The 19,788-nt window shown below is 34.1% G+C and overlaps 3 protein-coding genes across 3 annotated transcripts; 1 reads left to right on the top strand and 2 right to left on the bottom strand.

Annotated features, from left to right (window-relative positions):
* The first annotated feature begins 9,693 nt into the window (after positions 1-9,693).
* On the top strand, positions 9,694-10,234 carry RpS28b (Ribosomal protein S28b). The gene has a single exon (XM_073972096.1). It carries the CDS (start codon positions 9,832-9,834, stop codon positions 10,027-10,029), a length of 198 nt encoding a protein of 65 aa, XP_073828197.1. The 5' UTR covers positions 9,694-9,831; the 3' UTR covers positions 10,030-10,234.
* Positions 10,235-13,493: 3,259 nt separating this feature from the next.
* Positions 13,494-14,429, bottom strand: LOC141396539 (uncharacterized). Its single transcript, XM_073972093.1, has 3 exons — positions 14,123-14,429; positions 13,952-14,053; positions 13,494-13,890 (listed from the first exon to the last, which is right to left on the bottom strand). Exons 1-3 carry the CDS (start codon positions 14,296-14,298, stop codon positions 13,554-13,556), a joined length of 615 nt encoding a protein of 204 aa, XP_073828194.1. The 5' UTR covers positions 14,299-14,429; the 3' UTR covers positions 13,494-13,553.
* Positions 14,430-16,357: 1,928 nt separating this feature from the next.
* Positions 16,358-17,160, bottom strand: LOC141398351 (uncharacterized). The gene is made up of 3 exons (XM_073975639.1): positions 16,964-17,160; positions 16,788-16,892; positions 16,358-16,724 (listed from the first exon to the last, which is right to left on the bottom strand). The coding sequence occupies exons 1-3, from the start codon at positions 17,023-17,025 to the stop codon at positions 16,358-16,360; spliced, it is 534 nt and encodes a 177-aa protein (XP_073831740.1). The 5' UTR covers positions 17,026-17,160.
* Between the last annotated feature and the right edge of the window lie 2,628 nt (positions 17,161-19,788).

Below are 19,788 nucleotides of genomic sequence, written 5' to 3'. Positions count from 1 at the left end.
ATAGGTTATGTCATACGAAAATAACACTTGTAGGTATGAACGCACAAATTGAAAGTTGTATGGATGACGTCAATTTTGACAAACATAGAGAATGTCGAATGGGTGAAAGAAATGGCAGCTCATATGACATTGATAGATGGTGTAAACAGCCCTTAAATGACGAAACAGCTCCAAATGACGAAAAAGTTGCTAATGTAAATTGGACATAACAAATGAGAGTATTTATCGAAATAAATAATTATGAAAGACAAAATACAACATTTAAAATTTTATTAAAAACAACATTTCTTGAGAAACTGCAAAACATGAATGAAAAGTAAACGGTGGAACCATGGCAGAACAATATAAGGTAAGAGCAATACCCAGCTGACTGAACTGGGCTGTAACGTTTGTGTCAAATTCCATATGACATTTAATATATTCATTTCTATTTTAGATTTACTTACCTTTACTTACCTGAGGTTACCATTTGTTACCATTTTTAACCTGCAAAGCGTTCCTTAACACCGAAAAGTGGCAAATCTGGAAGCAATTTTTAAGAGAGTGCGAGTGGAGAGAGAGAGGGCGAAAATGGCTTTCTCTTCTACCACATGCTACCAGCAAAATTTCTGCAGGTTAAAAATGGCAGAACTGATTTTTCGACTTTTGTTTGACGATTATTTCACAATGAAAAAGAGAAAATGGACGAAAAACAGAAGAAAAAGTCGAACGCTGACAAAACTAAATTAAAAACTGTGAAATAAAAGACGAAAATTGATTTTTTTTGTTTCTTTTTGACATTGCTGCCAGATCTACCATTTTTCCGTTCCTTTACTTTTCTGGTAAAAATGTTCATGAGAGAGCAATTTTGACACTCTTCTCTTTTACCACCCTTACCATTAAAAAAGTAAAGGAACAAAGCTAATATATGTATATTTTTAAGGAAACACACATGGTACAATCATTAAAAGGTAGGGCACAGCAAACATCTGATTACAATTTTTTCCTGAGGTCCTCCTATTGTGTCAAAACAGTTTTGACAAAGTTGACAAACGGCAAAATAAATTTATTCAAAATCAAATTGCACACATACAAAAACAAATATAGAAGATGTACAATTTTGAAAGCAGAAATGACTTCAACATTGTCGACGTGTTCTTGATTAAACAATGGGGTCAGATGAGTGGAATATGCTGGAATATGCTGTGGATATGTGTTGTGATTGCAGCTTATCGATGTCCAACTTCCGTGTTGTGTATGTTCGTAACAATAAATCTAATACTGCTAACTGTCATGTTTTTGTCGCTGCGAAGTCTATCAACCTGATTCCTTTGGCAGAAGTTTCACTGGGAAGACTGTATTTTCGGACTGTTGGACCAAAGTCATTCTCCTTTCCAATTTCGGCATTAAAATCGCATAAAATAAATGTAATGTCATGGGCAGGAGAACAATCATGCGTTTCTTCTAAGCACTCGTAAAATACATATATCTTTGGTCTGTTTGGACCATATGTGCCGGGGCCATTAGGTGTTGTTGTGGCGCCTTTCCCAATGGATCGTATTTCCTGTATTGCAGTAATATCGGTCTTGTATTTTTCAAGTACATATTCCAAAACTAAACTGCACCTTCTGTTAAGATTCCGAACATTCCAGGTGCAGATTCGCTGTAAAACTTTTGCGAGGTCGTCAACTAAAGATGGGGGTTGTTTTCTGTTTCTTTGATTTTCATAATACGATCTTTTGGAGCGATGGGTTACTAGCCCAATGCCCAACTCAAGTTTTTAACGTTCTTATGAGTAAACGTGTTAGCTCACTAACCTTAACAGATGGTAAAGGTAGCTTGGAAGGTGGCACCACTGGGCCGGGCGAACGTTTTATATCCTCCACCGTTAAGTTTTCTGAACTAAAATCTGCAGGTTCCATTATATGGGGGCTATACCATAACGTGGACTTTATAAAAATTTTTTTGTGGAAATGTGTTTTAACCTCTGCAGATACAAAATCTTAAATTATACCCCGGTTACACTATTGAAGGTTAACCCACTGGGTTTAATAGATCCAGTGGGTTAATCTTTGCTGGTTACACTTAGCTTTTCGAGGATATAAACTGTCAGCTGATGTTTGTTTACGTATACATACAAAATAACTAATAAAGTCGTGTTTAACACTTTTACAATTTCTCGCATGAGATATCGTCCCCTCTTTGCTCATATTGGTATATTTTACACACAGGGATACATTTTTGTATCAAGGTATCAAGCGTACTTTTTGTTAAAAAAGTGTTTAATGTAAAAAAATAAATAATTTTATGATTTTTAAATAACTTTAGATTTGTTAACTCCATAAAATCTCATGCGACCAATCGTAAACGTGTAAAACACGACAAACTCTGTTGCAAAAACAGTTGCAACTTTTGGTACTTTTTGAGTAGAGTTGGATTTTTTTGCACAAATACCGAATACAACACTGTATTTTTGGTGGATTTATGCCGGATTTAAAATAAACCCAGTCGTGAGAGGATTTAATTTTTGTATGGCAAATCTGGTCAGATTTGACCAGATTAAGCAATAAATCCTCATAAAGTGGGTTAACCCGGCAAAAAACTGTAGTGTAACCGCACTATTACAAGGGCAAATTGGGCTAATACATTCAAAATTCCTGAAAGCGACAATTCGCGTTATATGGGGATATACCAAAACGTGGGCATACATATATAAAATGTTTCAATTTAAATATTTGACAATATTTCAAATAAACAAAACCTGTTGCATTTGTTATTAGTCATTTGAAGTTATAAGCAAACCGGCATCAGAGTTGTTTTTTTATAATTTCATGAACCTGCCCAACTTTCTAATAATTGAACCATGGAAACACATATATCATTCCGAAAAAAGCTACTTCCCATGAAGGATTCTTCATATCAATGACATGTAACCTCATCCAAGTCCAAACGACGTGCCGCACACTAAAACACCGGTTATAGAGGCGGTAAAACATTTGTTAATTTGCGGGATATCTTGTTAAATTTGAAAAAAAAACCCTAATAAACATGTTCTTCTTTGATTTCAAAAACAAAAGATTGACACAGCTTCTCCTTTCCAATGAATTTTCAGCGATCCCAAACATTAGCTTCGTTCCAGGGGCTGGATTCTTGTTCTATGAAAATTTGAAATGAAAAATATTTCCTTTATCATTTTTTTCATTTGACAGTTTTCTCCTTTATAAAAGTTTTCATTTCACATTTTCATAGAAACAGAATTGAGCCCCAGAACTCAAAAGTTTTTACACATTTCACACATTTTCCCCCAAAATCCGTTCCCGTACACCAACAAAGTTGCAAAATGTTCACTTCTCTTTGAAAACTTTTTACACGACTAATTTGAGTGAGCAAAAATTTGCAACATGTTTACCGGCTTCTGATTGGCTGATACACCGCCTTTGACATTTGTTCCAGTTTCTTTGATGTTTCTGTCATTTTTCCGTTCCCGTACATTTTGGAAAAATGTGTATGTGGAACATTGTTGTCCAAAATAAATGAGAGAGAATTGATGGGAGAGTAATGTCCCTTTGTTAAACAACGGCTGACACAGCTCTCATTTGAATTCGTTATTCTCTGTTGTTACGACAACGTGCAGGCTTGGACATCAATAATGTGGAACTCATCATCATTTTATCATTAAAAATAGTACTGGAACGAAGCTATAGAATTCCACTATCTGTGAGAAATTATGCATTCACTAGGCGTTTACACCAGACAGTTTGAATTCAAATACAACTCTGATTTACTACACATACATTTGTCGGCTGTCTTCCAACTATCCATAATTTTTTCATAGACAGTCAAGATAACAAATTTTTGAAATTTTTGTAAAAATAAGTGAGATAATAATTTAAATCTGTTGAAACCTAAAGAACATGAACAAAAACAAAATATGTGACCGGAAAACAAAAAGAAATCGACAATTTTCATTTATAATTTTACAACTATTTTTGCAGATGTCTGGACGGCTAATTTACACAGGTAAGTTTTGGGATTTTGACAATCAATACGACTTCATGTCTGTCCTGTCATGTGTAAACGCAGGGCATGGCACAATAATACAGGTACAGCGACAGGTAAACTTGTTGAATTGGTTCCTGGTAGTCATGTTGGTCGTTCCGTTATTTTAGTAACACCCAAATACAGCAAAGTCCTATAGTCGTTGGTCAGACTAGCACGATTTCAACATGGCTACGTCAAGTTTATAGGCGAGGGGTATGAAGTAGTGAAACCCATGTACATGGTTTTCTGTGTTTGTTGTGTTGCCTCTTCTTGTTTTTCGATGCAAGATTTTTTCTTCCATTTTCTTTCATTTTTATTTTCTCAAGCGAACGTTAACAACAAAGCAAGCATAAAAAGATTTAATAAAAACATTTAATTAATGAAATAGTGAAAATTTAACATGTATTAATATTAAATGTTAATTATTTTGTGTCGTTTTTTATTTTATTTATGTTTGTTTTGTTTTTATTGGTATGAGAAACACAACAAACGCGAATGGTAAAATAAAGAGGACACGCAAAAATCTTAATTTTTACGTTAACGTGTGTGGACACTAACGAAACTTGAAAAGAAACTTTAACGAAATTGGTTTCAAGAAACCTTGCTAGTCTGACCATCGACATAGTGATTTGTGTGAAATATCTGTTTCCCTAAACTGCACTGAATACAAAACGAAAAAAGAAAACAAACTATGTTTTTATTTGATTTGAATTTTTATTTTGATTTGTAAAACAACATGATACAATGATATTATGCCATGGTACAACAACAACAAAAGCTGAATGGTCAGCTTATCTCCAACGAGATATTAATAAAAATTAATTTTTAAAATTGTAGAATTTTTATGCGTTTTTATTGGTATAATTGAAAATCTGTTGCTACCTTGAAGAATGATAAAAGCTTCCTGAAGATGGCTCCGTGACCAACGCAAGAAGGTCTTTCGTCGTGGCCGCCATTTTATATGTTTGTGGGGTAGATATCATAAACAGTTGGTCACCGTAGGACTTTTTGAACTTTTGGGTCATTATTTCAGGAAGCAAGGACTTGTCCATGTTTGAGAGAAATATTACGATGTGCAAACTTTGGACCAATCTCAGTCACTCCTTACAATTATTGTGACCACCAGTAGAATTTTTTAAAGCTTTTAGACCAATATGTCTGCAAGCATTGGCTTGACCAAGAAACACATATCGCTGTAAACAGGACCTTTGGGAAAAATCTCAAATCGATCCTCGAATATTTTTGTTCTATAAAAAACCTTTTTTAAACGTTTGGAAGAACTCTTTCTGCGTGCAAATTTCGGCCAGACTGAATACCCAATTCGCATTGGTGCACATCAGTCATTTTGGTTGGTGCAGGCAGGGATTTTTGGGGCATTATCCCCATTATGTACTTGCCTACGAAAAAATAAGTGTCCAAACTGCACATGTGCCAAAATTTTGTATGCGACAATATAGTCCATATTCGAACTTGATCTATGTCAGGAAGAAATATTAGCTGTGTTCCTTTACTTACCTGAGGTTACCATTTGTTACCATTTTTAACCTGCAAAGCGTTCCTTAACCCCGAAAAGTGGCAAAACTGGAAGCAATTTTTAAGAGAGTGAGAGAGGAGAGAGAGCGAAAATGGCTTTCTCTTCTACCACAGGCTACCAGTCAAATTTCTGCAGGTAAAAAATGGCAGAATTAATTTTTCGACTTTTGTTTGACGATTATTTCACAATGAAGAAGAAAATGGACGAAAAACAAGAAAAAGTCGAACGCTGACAAAACTAAAATAAAAACTTTGAAATAAAAGACGAAAATTGATTTTTTATGTTTCTTTTGACATTGCTGCCAGATCTACCATTTTTCCGTTCCTTTACTTTTCTGGTAAAAATGTTCATGAGAGAGCAATTTTGACACTATTCTCTTTTACCACTCTCACCATTAAAAAAATTTTTTTAGGAGTGCCTTTTAAGATATTTGTAGAACAGCGTGTTATTTCATTCCTCTATAAATAAATCTGTGATTTTAGACCTGCCTGGCTTGTTACGATAACGACTATCTTTTTCCAGATATACGAGGAATGTACAGTTAATTTTTCCGCGTTTTTCCTCACCGTTGTACGAAAGATCATTTATTGTTCGCTCTGCACGTTTATGGAATCATCTTCCCACTGAGCGGCGCCAATTTTGTTTTTCGCGTAAAGTATTTCGTGAGAAGTTTGAACATTATGCAATCGGTAGCAGCTGATGTAAAATTTGTATTGCCTGACTTGAATAATGGTCGATCTGTATTGATTTTAATGTCTTGATATTATCAACAAAAGGTTACAAACAGAATAACTTATACATTTGGCTGGGGAGCCTTTTTGCCTTTTTTCATCATAGTTCTGTTTAGAAATATTATTTAAGTGTTAATAATGAGTTTAAGACTGTTTTGTAATTGGTCTGTTCCTTTACTTTTAAAAATGGTAACAGTGGCAAAAAATGGTAAAAGTGGTGAACTGGTCTCATATAAATTGTATGCTTTTTAAAGTAAAGGAACACTTTGCAGGTTAAAAATGGTAAGAAATGGTAACCTTAGGCACGTAAAGAACAGAGCTAATGCTATGAAGTATGATTTTAGCCCTGTTCCTTTACGTGCAAGAATCTTCAAGTTTTGCCACTTTTTACTCGAAAAGCGTTCCTTTACTTCAGACACCATACAATTTATATGGGAGTAGTTTAAAACTTTTACTACTTTTGCCGGTTTTGCCATTTTCAAAAGTAAAGGAACAGACCATTTGTAGTAGTTTGAGCGTTGCGATACATATAGGCTTGCTTGCTTCTTCATCGCAATACACATATAAATAAATAAATAAAAATGTAAAGGAACAAAGCTATTACTATGTGCAAATTATGGACCAAAGCGGTTTCTCACTTCGTCCGCACTACATATATTAGCGAAAAATATTAAACTTTTGTTGGAAGACGTAGACCGATATAAATCATCCTGTTAATTGATCAAAGTTTGGACATAGTATTACGAGGACCAAAATATCGGCTGATCCATTCGTTAGTTATCCTCCAAAATTGTCTGAAAATTTTAAGTTTAGAAATGAAAAACACACTTGAAAAACACATGGAAAATAGTGTTATCACGGCGTGTTATGGGCCAAATACGACGCGCTGTGCGACGCGCTGTGCGACGCGTTGCGCGTTGAAAACAACAACCACATGAAAAATGTGTAAGTGAAGCCAAGTTTGTTGTTGAAGTTTTCATGTGGTTGTTGTAACACAACGCTCAACGCGCCGTATGTGCAGCGGCCTTTAAGGGCCAAATACATACGGTCCGTTGTGCGTCGCGTTACAACAACATCATGAAAACTTTAGGAACAAACTTGGCATCACTTACACTTTTTTCATGTGGTTGTTGTTTCTAACGCGTGACGCGACGCACAACGGACCGTATGTGCCGGGGGCTTTAGTGTTCAGAACCAAACTCATAACTTTGGAAGGCTACGCTAAGCGTTTGTCATGAAAGCCATACAAAGATTTGTACAAAAAATTCAACTTTGTCAAAAAACAAATTGCATTTGAAAGAGGAAAAAAGTTAGATGATAGCGAAGCCGCCCCACAATCGATTTTTTCCTGCAATTTTTTCAATGAAATCACTCTAGTGTGGACCGGGACTAAGAGGTGTGAACGGAGTTTCACTCCAAAGATTTAAATATGTACATCAAGATTGGAGAACTCAATTGTTAACATTTGTCAATACTCGTAGATGGAGTTAAGCTCTGTTGTTACGATATCATAACAACATTCTGTTATGCTTGGCTTACATTTACGAAATCCACTCGATTTCAACTGTCAATTCCTTTGCACATACGTCAAATGAAACTCATCTGAAATCCATGGTAGAACAAGAAAAGGTAGCAGCAATACCCAGCTGACTGAACTGGGTTATAATGTTAGTGTCAAATTCCATACGACATTTTATATATTTATTTTTATGTTCGATGTATATTAGGGATATATATTTTTGAAGAACAAATTTATTCATCAGAAAAAAAAACTATTTCCCATAAAGACTACTTCATATCATTGACAGCTAACCTCCTCCAATTCCGAACGACATGCCGCACACTAAAACACCGCTTATAGAGGCGGTACAATATTTGTTAATATGTGCGGTATTTTGTTAAACTTGAAAAGCCCTAATAAACATGTGCTTTTTTGTTTTCAAAAGCAAATGATTGAAACAGTTTCTATTTTTTCAATGAATTACCAGCGACCCCAAACATTTTTGCAAGAATTCTACTTTCTGCGAGAAATTATGCATTTAGTGGAATGATACGGAAACATTCAAATTGAAAATCTAACGAGTTTTCATTCATGTTTTTCAAAATATTCAATCAAATGTGAAAAATTATTAGTTTTTTGAATTCCAATAATTTATAGACATTTCCTTATTTTGTTTACATGTACGTTGACACTAACGTTTACAAACAAAAATAAATTTCTATGTGGTTGTTGTTGAGTTGTATTTGTTGTAGTATTAACTTTACCTGGTTTGTTCTACCATGTCTGAAATCCATTGGATTTCATTTGACGTTTAATCAATGGAATTGACAGTTGAAATCGAGTGGATTTCGTAAATGTAAACTTACTATTAAGTAGTTAACCATTTCTGGCGGTTTTAACTGCCAAGGTCATATTCAGTGAACTGGAAACTGCTATGGAATACAATCCTGAGTCCAACTTTTCGCTTTCCTACAATTTGTATAAGCCGAATTGCGCTTTAGGAACAAATTGAATACTCTACCAGCTGGCGGAAAAAATCTGATTTTTTTTAAATTGTAAGTCTTTTCTTTGTTGCCGGCCTTCGGCCGGGGATTTGAGACTTTCTCCTATGGACAGGAGTCAATTTATGGCACGGAACAACATTTTTTAATATAATTTTTTTTCTTACTTTAACAAGGGAATTTTCGGAACTTCAGAGGCCCATATCTCGGGAAGTATGGACTTCCCCCAACAAACTTTATATTTTTGTAATCAGGACGTAAAGATCTACCTGTGGTAAACATTTCAGATTTTTCCACCAGCTGGTAGAGTATTTCATTTATGCCGCGCTTTAAATGGGGTTTTTATCAATAACATACCCTTGTTGTTGGTAAAATGTTTATATACTTTGTTTCATTAACATTTTTTCATTATGCATCTTTTCCAGTCTTTATAGTTCTATTTCAGTAGTCACACGCGCAAAATTTGCGGTAAAGTAAATTGATTTTTTGGGAGAGAGCGGAGAGGAATGAGCCCCTCTCTACGTTTTCCTCCCCGCTCTTTCCCAAAAACTCAATTTTCTTTACAGAAAATTTTGCGCGTGTGACTACTGAATATGTCTTTGGAAACTCTGTGCACAAGGTTCTGTAATCTGAAATTATTCTTTGTGTTTAAATTCGTAACTATCGAACCAATGCAAAGCAATGAAAATATCAGAAATTTCATATGATTTCATATATGTGTGTAGAAGTCAATGAAAATTTGGAAGAAAATGACAATACATTTAAAATGAAAATTTTCATAGTCTGGCATAAATAAGACTTTAATAAATTATGGACATTGAATCACCCAGTAATTTTTTGTTATCAATCCTTCGCACAAGACGATTACAACTCTGTTGTTATGAATCAAGTGACATTTAATGCCACACTGAACGAAGATTTGACGAAACAAAACAATTTCGCCAAAAATTAACGAAAAATTCTTTCTTTTCGTTTCCGGCTGTCACTTTGTTCGTGTGTCACACGTGAATTTTTTAAAGAAAAATCACAATTTATTAAATAAATATGGATAAACCAGTTGTTTCCGCACGTGTTATCAAAGTTTTGGGCCGCACTGGCTCCCAGGGTCAATGTACCCAAGTCAAAGTGGAGTTCCTCGGTGAACAAAACCGTCAAATCATCCGCAACGTTAAGGGACCCGTTCGTGAAGGCGATATCTTGACATTGTTGGAATCTGAACGTGAAGCCAGAAGACTTCGCTAGAGAGCTGTGGTGGTCAAAGCTGAATGGAGGAAGGAGAGTTACTTTTGTTGCAGCAGCATTGCTAATATCTGAAATGGATTTTATTTTATATTAAATATAAAAGTTTCAGTGACGCATATGTATATTGTTACCAAAAAGAAAATGTTTTTAATAAAAATAACAAGAGTCCCCTCCGGACAGCTTTGAAGAATTCATAACTAAAGAATGAGTGTTTCGTTGTTGTGATGTATGTTTATTGGTTGGTGTCTGTTGATGGTGGTAGTTGTTTTGTTGTTGTGTATTGATGAAGACGTTATCAAATAAACAATGGTAGTCCAATGAAGTTTTGTAAATTAGTGTAAAAGGTACTCTTTTGTGGACTTAATTGTGATTTTTCGATAATGGATAGCCACACATGTTGGTCTTGATATACAGGCAATGTGTTCTAGGCTTAATTAATTATTAAAACCGGATGCAAATTAATAAATTTAATTAAGTCAATGAAGTAAAATGCAGGATCAAAATTAAAATCTTGGCATAAGACGAGTTTACCCACTAAGCTCGGATAAATATATACCTATAACATTTATTGCGGAAGTCCATACTTCCGGAGATACGGGTCTTGACATTTCGGAAATTTCGTACTTTATTGTTTACGGGCACCTCTCGGATCGGGCTGAAATTTTTACAGTAGATAGCCCTTGACACCCTGAATACAACGATATATTATTTTCCGGGGGAAGTCCATACTTCCCGAGATATTGGTCTTGACATTTCACAATTCTAACGTGGGCAATATGGGCATCGTTTTAAAGCTTATGGAGAGTACTTTTGTGCACGCGAGCTATTACACTAGTTTATAGGAGAATACCTCGTCAAAGCCGGATACTTTAGAACACTTTCAATTTAAAAGAATGTTTTGATCGCGTATCCCACTTTTGTCCCTGTCCATAGGAGAAAGTCTTAAATCCCTGGCCGAAGGCCGGCTACTTAAGAACACTTTCAATTACTGGTCTGTTCCAGAACTGCAAGATTATTAATTTTTACTTCTTCATTCGATAACAATTCTTCGTAAGCTTTAGAACGAGTCCCATATTGCATAGGTCAAAATTTTGTTTTTGAAATCAAAATGCAAATGTTTATTAGGGCTTTAATATTTTCAAATTTAACAAAATACCTACCACACATATTAACAAATATTATACCGCTTCTATAAGCGGTGTTACAGTGTGCGGTACGTTGTTCGGACTTGGAAGAGGTTACACATTATTGATATGAAGAAGTCTTTACGGGAAATAGTTTTTTTTTCTGTATGATATATTTCCTCAAAAAATATATATCCCTAATATACATCGAACATAGAAATAAATATATAAAATATCGTATGGAAATATATAAAATGTCGTTACAGCCCAGTTCAGTCAGCAGAGTATTGCTTTTACCTTATATTGTTCTACCATGACCCATGAACAAAAATGACTAAACAAGTGGAAGGGAATTTCGGAACTTCAGTAGGCCTATTCCGTAAAAGTTGTTAAAATTTCTTTTGCTATTGTAACAACTACAAAACAAACAAATGAAATTGCTGTAAAATAAACAATGAGTAAAGTTGTTAAAATGTTACTGAATAGGGGGACTTCCGCAATAAATTGGTCTGTTCCAGTACTGCAAGAATCTACTAATTTTTACTATTTTTTCCGATAACATAAAGGAAAAAACGTTATCGTAGTAAAAAATAGTAGCTTCTTGCAGGTTCTGGAACAGAGCAAATATTTCATATATTTGTGATCAGGAAAACGAGACCTACCGATCCGAACTTAGTGGGTAAACTCGTCTTGTTCCAAAATCTTAAAGACTATGTTTGTTTTCCAAAGATTTTTTGAACAGGACATGCAATTCTTATTTTGCGATATCTTATCGAACGATCCACATCGGACTCCACAGGACATAGTCTTCAGTATAATAATTTTTCTAATCTTAATAGGGTTGCATTTCATAAGTCTTTTTGTTCCATTTGGGTTATTTCCTTGGAGCTGAATCATACCGTAAATGTTATCAGATTTAGAAATCGGGAAGCAAAATCCCATCCAGTTCGGTTGGATAATAATAAAAATGTTTACATGGCCCTACATCGAACATTTTGGACAAAAATTGTTTTGCCTTCGGGAGATGAACTACAATAAAAATAATGATACGACCCAAAAACTTATATCTGACAGCACCGTTATAAGGGGTTATATCAAAATATGAGCCAATATCCATACTCGGAGCAGTATTGCACACAGGTTTTGTGCAAATTTTCAGCAATAGATCTCAATCAGTTTGACAGTTATTGATTTTTCTCGATATTTACCTTCAAAATATTCTTGTACGAAGATGTTTACATTTCTACTTTTGCAAAGTGTAATTTATATTTTCGCAATCATAAATCGGTTCAAATATCAGTCCACACTTCACCACAAAAGTTGTAGCTAAAATAGTGCACACGACATATCTCGAAGGCAGTGACCGATTTGGTCCATACGCAAGCTCTTTAAATAATTCAGAAAAAAGTGCCAGCATCAAATAGAATCACTCATGAATACGATAAGATACGAATTAAGTATGCGATTTGGCCGAAACTTTAGACATCGAAAAATTTCTTCCAAACACATCAAGTTCCAAGAAGGTCTATCTATATCTGACAACATCTTCGGGTACCTCCCCTACAAAAGATCAGTTTAAGGGGGTTTCGAGGATCATTTTGAAATTTTAACCGAAAGTATTCCTTGTGGTCATGTTTGCCGCTATATAGTAGTTTCCATGGACCAGTCCATTCTCCCTGATATAATTGTCCGAATATTCAAAAGAATCCTATGGTATTATTTGGTCCAAATTTAGAACAACCTTTGCACATCGTAATATCAAACCAATTTCGAAGATTTATTGTTCCTTATTTCCCTCAAAAAAGCTAAACATTTTTGCTTAACTGAAGGTTCAATGGCTGTTCGAGGATAGTTTTGAAATTTTCATCGAAGGTAGTCCTTGATAACTATCGAAGGGAGTAACTCACAAAATTAATAGTCTTTGTTACAACACTATTTTTATATTCAGTATTTCTGTCGATTATGGTCCGAATGTTGCTGAAAAAAAGGATAATGTTTTTAGGTGTAGACTCTGTTCATTTTGCAAGCAATTTATGATAACTCACAAGCGCGTAAAAAGATCTGCTAATAGTAGATTTAGGTCCACCATTCCTGTTGTTTTTGTAGTCACACATATAAAATTGTCTACGTTTGATCACTTAAAGGCTGACTTTCGAAACGTCAGTTGCTTTGTATTCGTGCATGAAACTAGGGGTTCTTAGATAAAGTTCTCAACTACTGCAATTTCATAAAATTTCTCTAGTATGGAAATCGGTCTAAGAATGCACGAATACAAAGCAACTGACGTTTCGGAAGTCACCCAAAGTTACTGTATCCACAATCAATTTTATACAAAACAAATTTATCACAGACATTTTTATTAAAAATAAAGAAAAACATATATTTATTACATATTTCTGTTTAACACACCGGCTTTGGTCTCAAACACTTGCAGTAAGTAAGGCCAACATTTAGGTATTCTTCAAAGTCCTCCGATGATTCCATTAATGTTTTGTAATGTTCTATACCTTCGCATTTATATGGATCAATTAAATGTGATGTGTACTTCAGTTTTAATATCCAGGCATGGAAATACTTAAATAAGTCACTTGTTAATTCAATGAAATATTCCAAAGGTTTGTGGTAGGCATCACCTTTAATAAATGGCGACTCCACAGTCATATCCAATTTTGAACATAGTTCCTCAAATAATCGATGAGATATTCTAAGGTCTTTCAGAGAAACTGATATCCGACAGCTATAAAGGAACATAGGCAATGTTCTGTTAAGAAAGTAATTATAAATCGTACTATACTTACTTGGATGCTTTGATTGCTTTCAACTTATCCGAGAACTCTTGCAAAATGGTTTCTTCTGCCGGCCCTGCGAAGATTTCGGGAAATTTACAACATGGACCTGTGCTGTATAATGAAATATGATATGTTCAGAATATGGTTTATTTACAAATCTTTTTTTATATTTTTTCTAACCTTATAAGCAAAATATATCTTTGGGATAGTACCCACAACCTAGATACCAATTCTTTTTGCTGTACCAGTTCATTTTTCATTAATGTGTTGTGATCCCGAAATTCCTTCTCCAATACCAAAAGCTGGCTCAGAATTTTGTCTTCCAATTCAGCGTTTTGTGTTTGATTATCATTCATTGTTATTTGCAATAATTAACAAAAATAGAATTTTAACATTAAATTAAAGTTTTATTTACTTCTGTGTTGACAGTTATGCATTTGTTTGTTTTTGCTGGCACGCATAAAACACATGTACAGAGATGGGAATTGGTGTGTCTGGTTACTTGCATGGCCCAATTATACAGGTCCTCTCTCAAGCGAATTCAAACAAAAACAAAGATTTGAAATGTCAAAATTCATAAACAAAGGCGAAAAATTTGTTTTCGCCGACACGGAATATGTTTGATGCGAATTTCTTTATTGTCAATAAGGTAGATGCATACATAACATTTTCCGAGAAAAAGTTGTTGACGCAGTTATTTTTGTTTGGCGTAACAGAAAATACCAGCTGATCGATCTTTAACTGCCAAAATAAGTTATTGTAAATTAAATTGTAATACAAAACACAACAAATGTTGACATTTTACGTGTACAACATAAAGTTGATTTGTTTTCTTTTTTCGATATACATCTACCTGTTCCTCTACAGTTTGACATTTCTCTACCTCGAAGCGAATTCAAATGACAAATATGAATTTTGACAGCTCAAATCAAAATCATTTGTTTTTGAGAGAGGACCTTTATAATTGGGCCATGGTTACTTGCATGTTCTTGCTAGAAGAAATTTCTCCAGCAAAAACTTGCAAGTTCTCAATGAAGAACAGAGAGCTAACAGAGACCATAGTGAGTTAACAGACAACTTTCTGTAACAATTTGTTTTGTATAAATTGTTGCAAACGTTTGAGTAACCAGACAGACCTAATTACTTGTCATACATACATCGTTATTATTAAGTCCCGATTTACATTAGGCGACTTTACTTGCGGCAATTTTCCTCGTTTCTTTTTAAACTTGTCTCTTGCGTTTATAATGCGGCCCATACACTGTGTGCATGCAGGACAGCATTTGTAATAGTATTAGTAAATTTTGAAGTTTTTGTCAATGTATGTGGGAGTATTTTAAGCAGGATTGAAATCAAAATAGTTTTGATTTTGTAAATGAACCCCTTTCAATCCAATGAATTTTGTTTATTTTCCAAGCAATCGACAGACAGTTTTTGAAAATAACAAATATAGCTTGTTAAGAAATTAAAAATTGTTGAAAATTTGAACTCAAAATCGTGCTTTTGGAGGAAAATTCATCATTTCTGAAAAATGAATTGAAGCCATGCCACACACTATTCAAACTATTCAATCACACATGTATACAAGGGGTTCATTTGGCAGTGCAGTTTGGCAGTTAGTGTATGGCCGGCATAAAAGGCATTCTGTTCCTACATGCTTTGTTTTCAAAACAATTAAAATAATGTCAAATACGAAAAATATAAAAGGAATTACCTTATTGCCGGGCATACACTATGGGCATGCAGGACAGCAACCGATGAACCCTTGTGTAAGTGTGTGATTGAATAGTGTGTGGCATTCCTTCAATCCATATTGCAAAAATGATGAATTTTCCTCCAGAACTCGATTTTGGGTTGAATTTTTCCAAATTTTTAATTTCCTCACAAATTATATTTGTTGTTTTCAAAAATTATTTGTTGGTTACTTGGAAAATAAACAAAATTCATCGGATTGAAAGGGGTTCATTTACAAAATCAAAACTATTTTGATTTCAATCCTGCCAAAACTACTCCCAAATACATTGACAAAAACTTCAAAATTTACTAATACTATTACAAATGCTGTCCTGCATGCCCATAGTGTATGCCCGGCATATAATTACCGGTACGAGCAATTTTTTCCATTTCCATTCCCCTTACGGTACTCTCCAACAAACAGGGACTTGCCGCAAGTAAACTTGCCTAATGTAAATTGGGACTTAGACTCAATAAAAAAATTGTTGTCGTAGTAAAAATTTTGTAGATGCATGCAGGTTATGGAACAGACATAATGGCAAACATTTCATATAGATCCGACCTTATCACTTAACAATACATACCATTTTTACCATGGTTTCATGTGATTAGGAGTCGAATACTACATCTCATAATTTTTTCAATTACAGTGGTTATAATTTATATTTAAAACGTTTAAAGTCAATTCTTTACACATGATTTTTGTTTTATACGTTCGAATCTCTTTGAGCGCATACATTTACATGAATCTGTATACTCCGTGATGTTATTTTCATATTCTTTGGAAGGTTGAATCAAAGCCATATAGTCTTCAATAGATGTTGAATCTTCGGGAGTTAAAAGTTCGGCCCAGCATTTCAATTTGCCAATATGCTTGTAAAAATATTGAAATAAGTTTTCGATTAGATTGCGTGTATAACTCAGAGATTTCAGATAATAAGTCCCAATTAGAAAAGGACTTTCTACTGTATAATCCAATTTATCACAGCGAATTTTTAATTCAGTCAATTTTGTACGAATATCTTCTAAAGAGTTGCCCATGCGATAGCTAAACATAAGAAAAAATTATTAGCAATCGTAAATTTAGATATACATTGCTAAAAAAACTTACTTGGAGTTATGGACTTCTTTAATTTTATTACGCATTTCTTTCATAATTTCCATTTCATATCTGTTTGATATAATCTCAGGGTAAGGCTTAATACAATAACAATATCTGAAATAAAATAAAATTGTAGATTGTCAGATTTCATTAAAAATTTCCGCAAAAAATTGACTGAAATTTACCCAGATAATATCAAATATTTTTGCGAATTAACCCATATAGCATATATTAGGTCATTTTGCATTTCCAACTCTTTATTGCAAAGTATATCATGAGCTTTGAAGAGATTTTCCAAATGTAATATATGATCATGAACTTGCTTCTCTAAATAGTAATCACATTTCGTATAAATAGAGGAATTGCATTTATCAAAATTTGGCAAAATATTTTTCAATTCTTTGCGTTCGTATTTCGGATATAGCCAACAGTATTTGGGATTGCTTAATTTAATCTGGTCTCGCGGCACATTTTCCAAATCCCTCCAACAATAAAAACAATCTGAATTTAATTCTTCGTTTTGCTCCATTCGAATATTTATTTTTTTTTCAAATTGACACGAATGAATAAAAATTAGTTACAAAAACAAGGGGTTAAATTTATAGGGCGAAACCTATAGCTCTGCGTGTTGCGTGTGCGTTCAAAAATACAAAAACAAAATACATGTATTTGTTGTTGTTTTCAATTTGAAATACATGTATTTTGTTTTTGTATTTTTGAACGCACACGCAACACGCAGAGCTATAGGTTTCGCCCATAAAGAAATCATTTTAACCCATTTAGCGCCGAGATTTTTTTGCGAGAAAACTTAAAAATGTTTATGAAAATTATATTTTTGAGACTTTTTAAGCGTTTTCTTTAAAATAACATTATTCTTTAAAACGTATGTATAGTTTTCCTGCAATTGGGTCTTCTTTTAAAAGTGCCAACAACTTTGGAGGGTAATATAATAATAATATAATAATAATATTCGAGTAGCTACGGCATAAAGAAGATAATATTGGTTGTACCGATGATATTTTTGAAAATTCTATATTAATTCTTACCTATTTTATAATATGTTGATAATATACATATGAGTAGTTATGATGTAAAGGAGGCAAATTATAATCAATGCAATCATTTTTTTTTTAATTTTTTATGTATAGTTTGTAAGAACAATAATGTTTAATATTTTATTTATAGAGTAGCTATGAAGTAAGGTGGAATCTTTGTAATTATATCTGAATTGGCCATTGAATTATCCATATGGCTTCGATTGCAAAGTAATGAAATAAATAAATAAAATAAATAATATGCAGTGACTGTCACTGAAAATAGTGCAACCTGAAATAAAAATGTAAACGTTGACAACTTGGAAACGAGTTAAGATTTTTTAACAATTCAAAAAACAGTTTTGTAGGCCGATTTACAGTACCGTTATACTAATATTTTCCAAAAAAATAAAAAATGGGCATTTTTGAATTGGGCATTAAACATGATGCACCACAATAAACGATTAATAATTTCCAAAACTTTCGCTTTTTATAAGATTTTAGTAATCAAAATGCTGGAATAATTGGTTCCCTATCGTTTTCAGTAGTTTTTCCGCTGGAAAAAATTATGTTCCTAAGTCCCGATCCACAGTAACGTGAATTTCATTAAAAAGTTTCATGAAATTAGGTTTCTTAGTCCCGGTCCACACTAGAGTGATTTCATTGAAAAAATTTCATGAAATTGTGCGTCTCTAGATCGACTTTCACAGTAGAGTAAAATCTTAAAATTGCTGCAGTGAGGAATTCGATTTAAGAACGCCTAATTTCATGAAATTTTTAATGAAATTCACGCTAGTGTGGACCGGGACTTAAATCGAATTCCCCACTACAGCAATTTTATGATTTTACTCTACTATGGAGGTCTATCTAGAGACAAATAATTTCGTGAAATTTTTTCAATGAAATCACTCTAGTGTGGACCGGGACTAACGTAATTTTGGCATGATTGTAATTTATGTCCCTTTGTAGGCAATTTGGCTAGAAATGCCTAGTTTTTGAGGTTATTTTCCAAAAATTTACTATGAAAAATTAACGATTATGTCCAGAGTACTGCCTTGCCTGATTGCCTTGCTTTCCTGCTTCATTTCTGACATAATAAAAATAAAAGAATAATGAAGGCCGAGCAAATTTCGAACTGGCTTGCCCTTTCCTCTTTATTATTTTATCAGAAGCAAGCAAGGTAAGCAGGCAAGGCAGCTTATGTACTCACCCCTTAAAGGTTAAAATACAATGAACTTTGTTGCTTGCTTCACGCTGAATTTCATGTAAACGAATAAAGGCCAGGTACTACCTAATAAAAATGCGATCCTGGATTTCTTTATTCTTTTACAGAAATTGAGGCTTGGGTAAGCATGAATTTCTCATTGTGTTCTCACCTTAAAGGCCTGGTTACACAAGCTGCCTCGCCTGATTGCCTTGCTTTCCTGCTTCATTTCTAACATAATAGAAATAAAAGAATAAAGAAGGCCGAGCATATTTCTATCTGGGTTGCCCTTTTCTTTTTTATAGTACGGTTGCACTAGAGTTTTTCGCCGGGTTAAAGGTAGAAACACAATGAAATACGCCGCTTTTTCACGCTCAGTTTCATGTAAAAGACTAAAGGCCAAGTACTACCTAATTTAAATGAATTAGGCAGCATTTTAATTAGGCAGTACTTGGCCTTTAATCTTTTACATGAAGCTGAGCGTGAAAAAGCGGCATATTTCATTCTGTTCACACCTTTACCCACTTCGAGAGGATTTATTTGACGTTTGAGCTGTGGAATTGACATTTGAAATCCAAACCGGGGTATTATTCTTTTACCAGAATCAAGCAAGGCAAGCAGGCGAGGCAGCTTATGCACCCAGGCCTTTAGCTGTGGCCTACCTGTAATTATTCCACCATGGTCGGTACGATTGGTTGCTGGGAGTACACCATGGTAGAACAAGAAATCCATCCGCTACATTTACATTTCTCTAATGGGTACTTTACACGAT

This window comes from Musca autumnalis, unplaced genomic scaffold (assembly GCF_047663935.1).
Source record: "Musca autumnalis isolate F117 unplaced genomic scaffold, ASM4766393v1 scaffold_3, whole genome shotgun sequence".
Taxonomy (NCBI): Eukaryota; Metazoa; Arthropoda; class Insecta; order Diptera; family Muscidae; genus Musca; species Musca autumnalis.
Note: the sequence above shows the minus strand (reverse complement) of the source record. Positions and strands in the feature narration are given on the sequence as shown.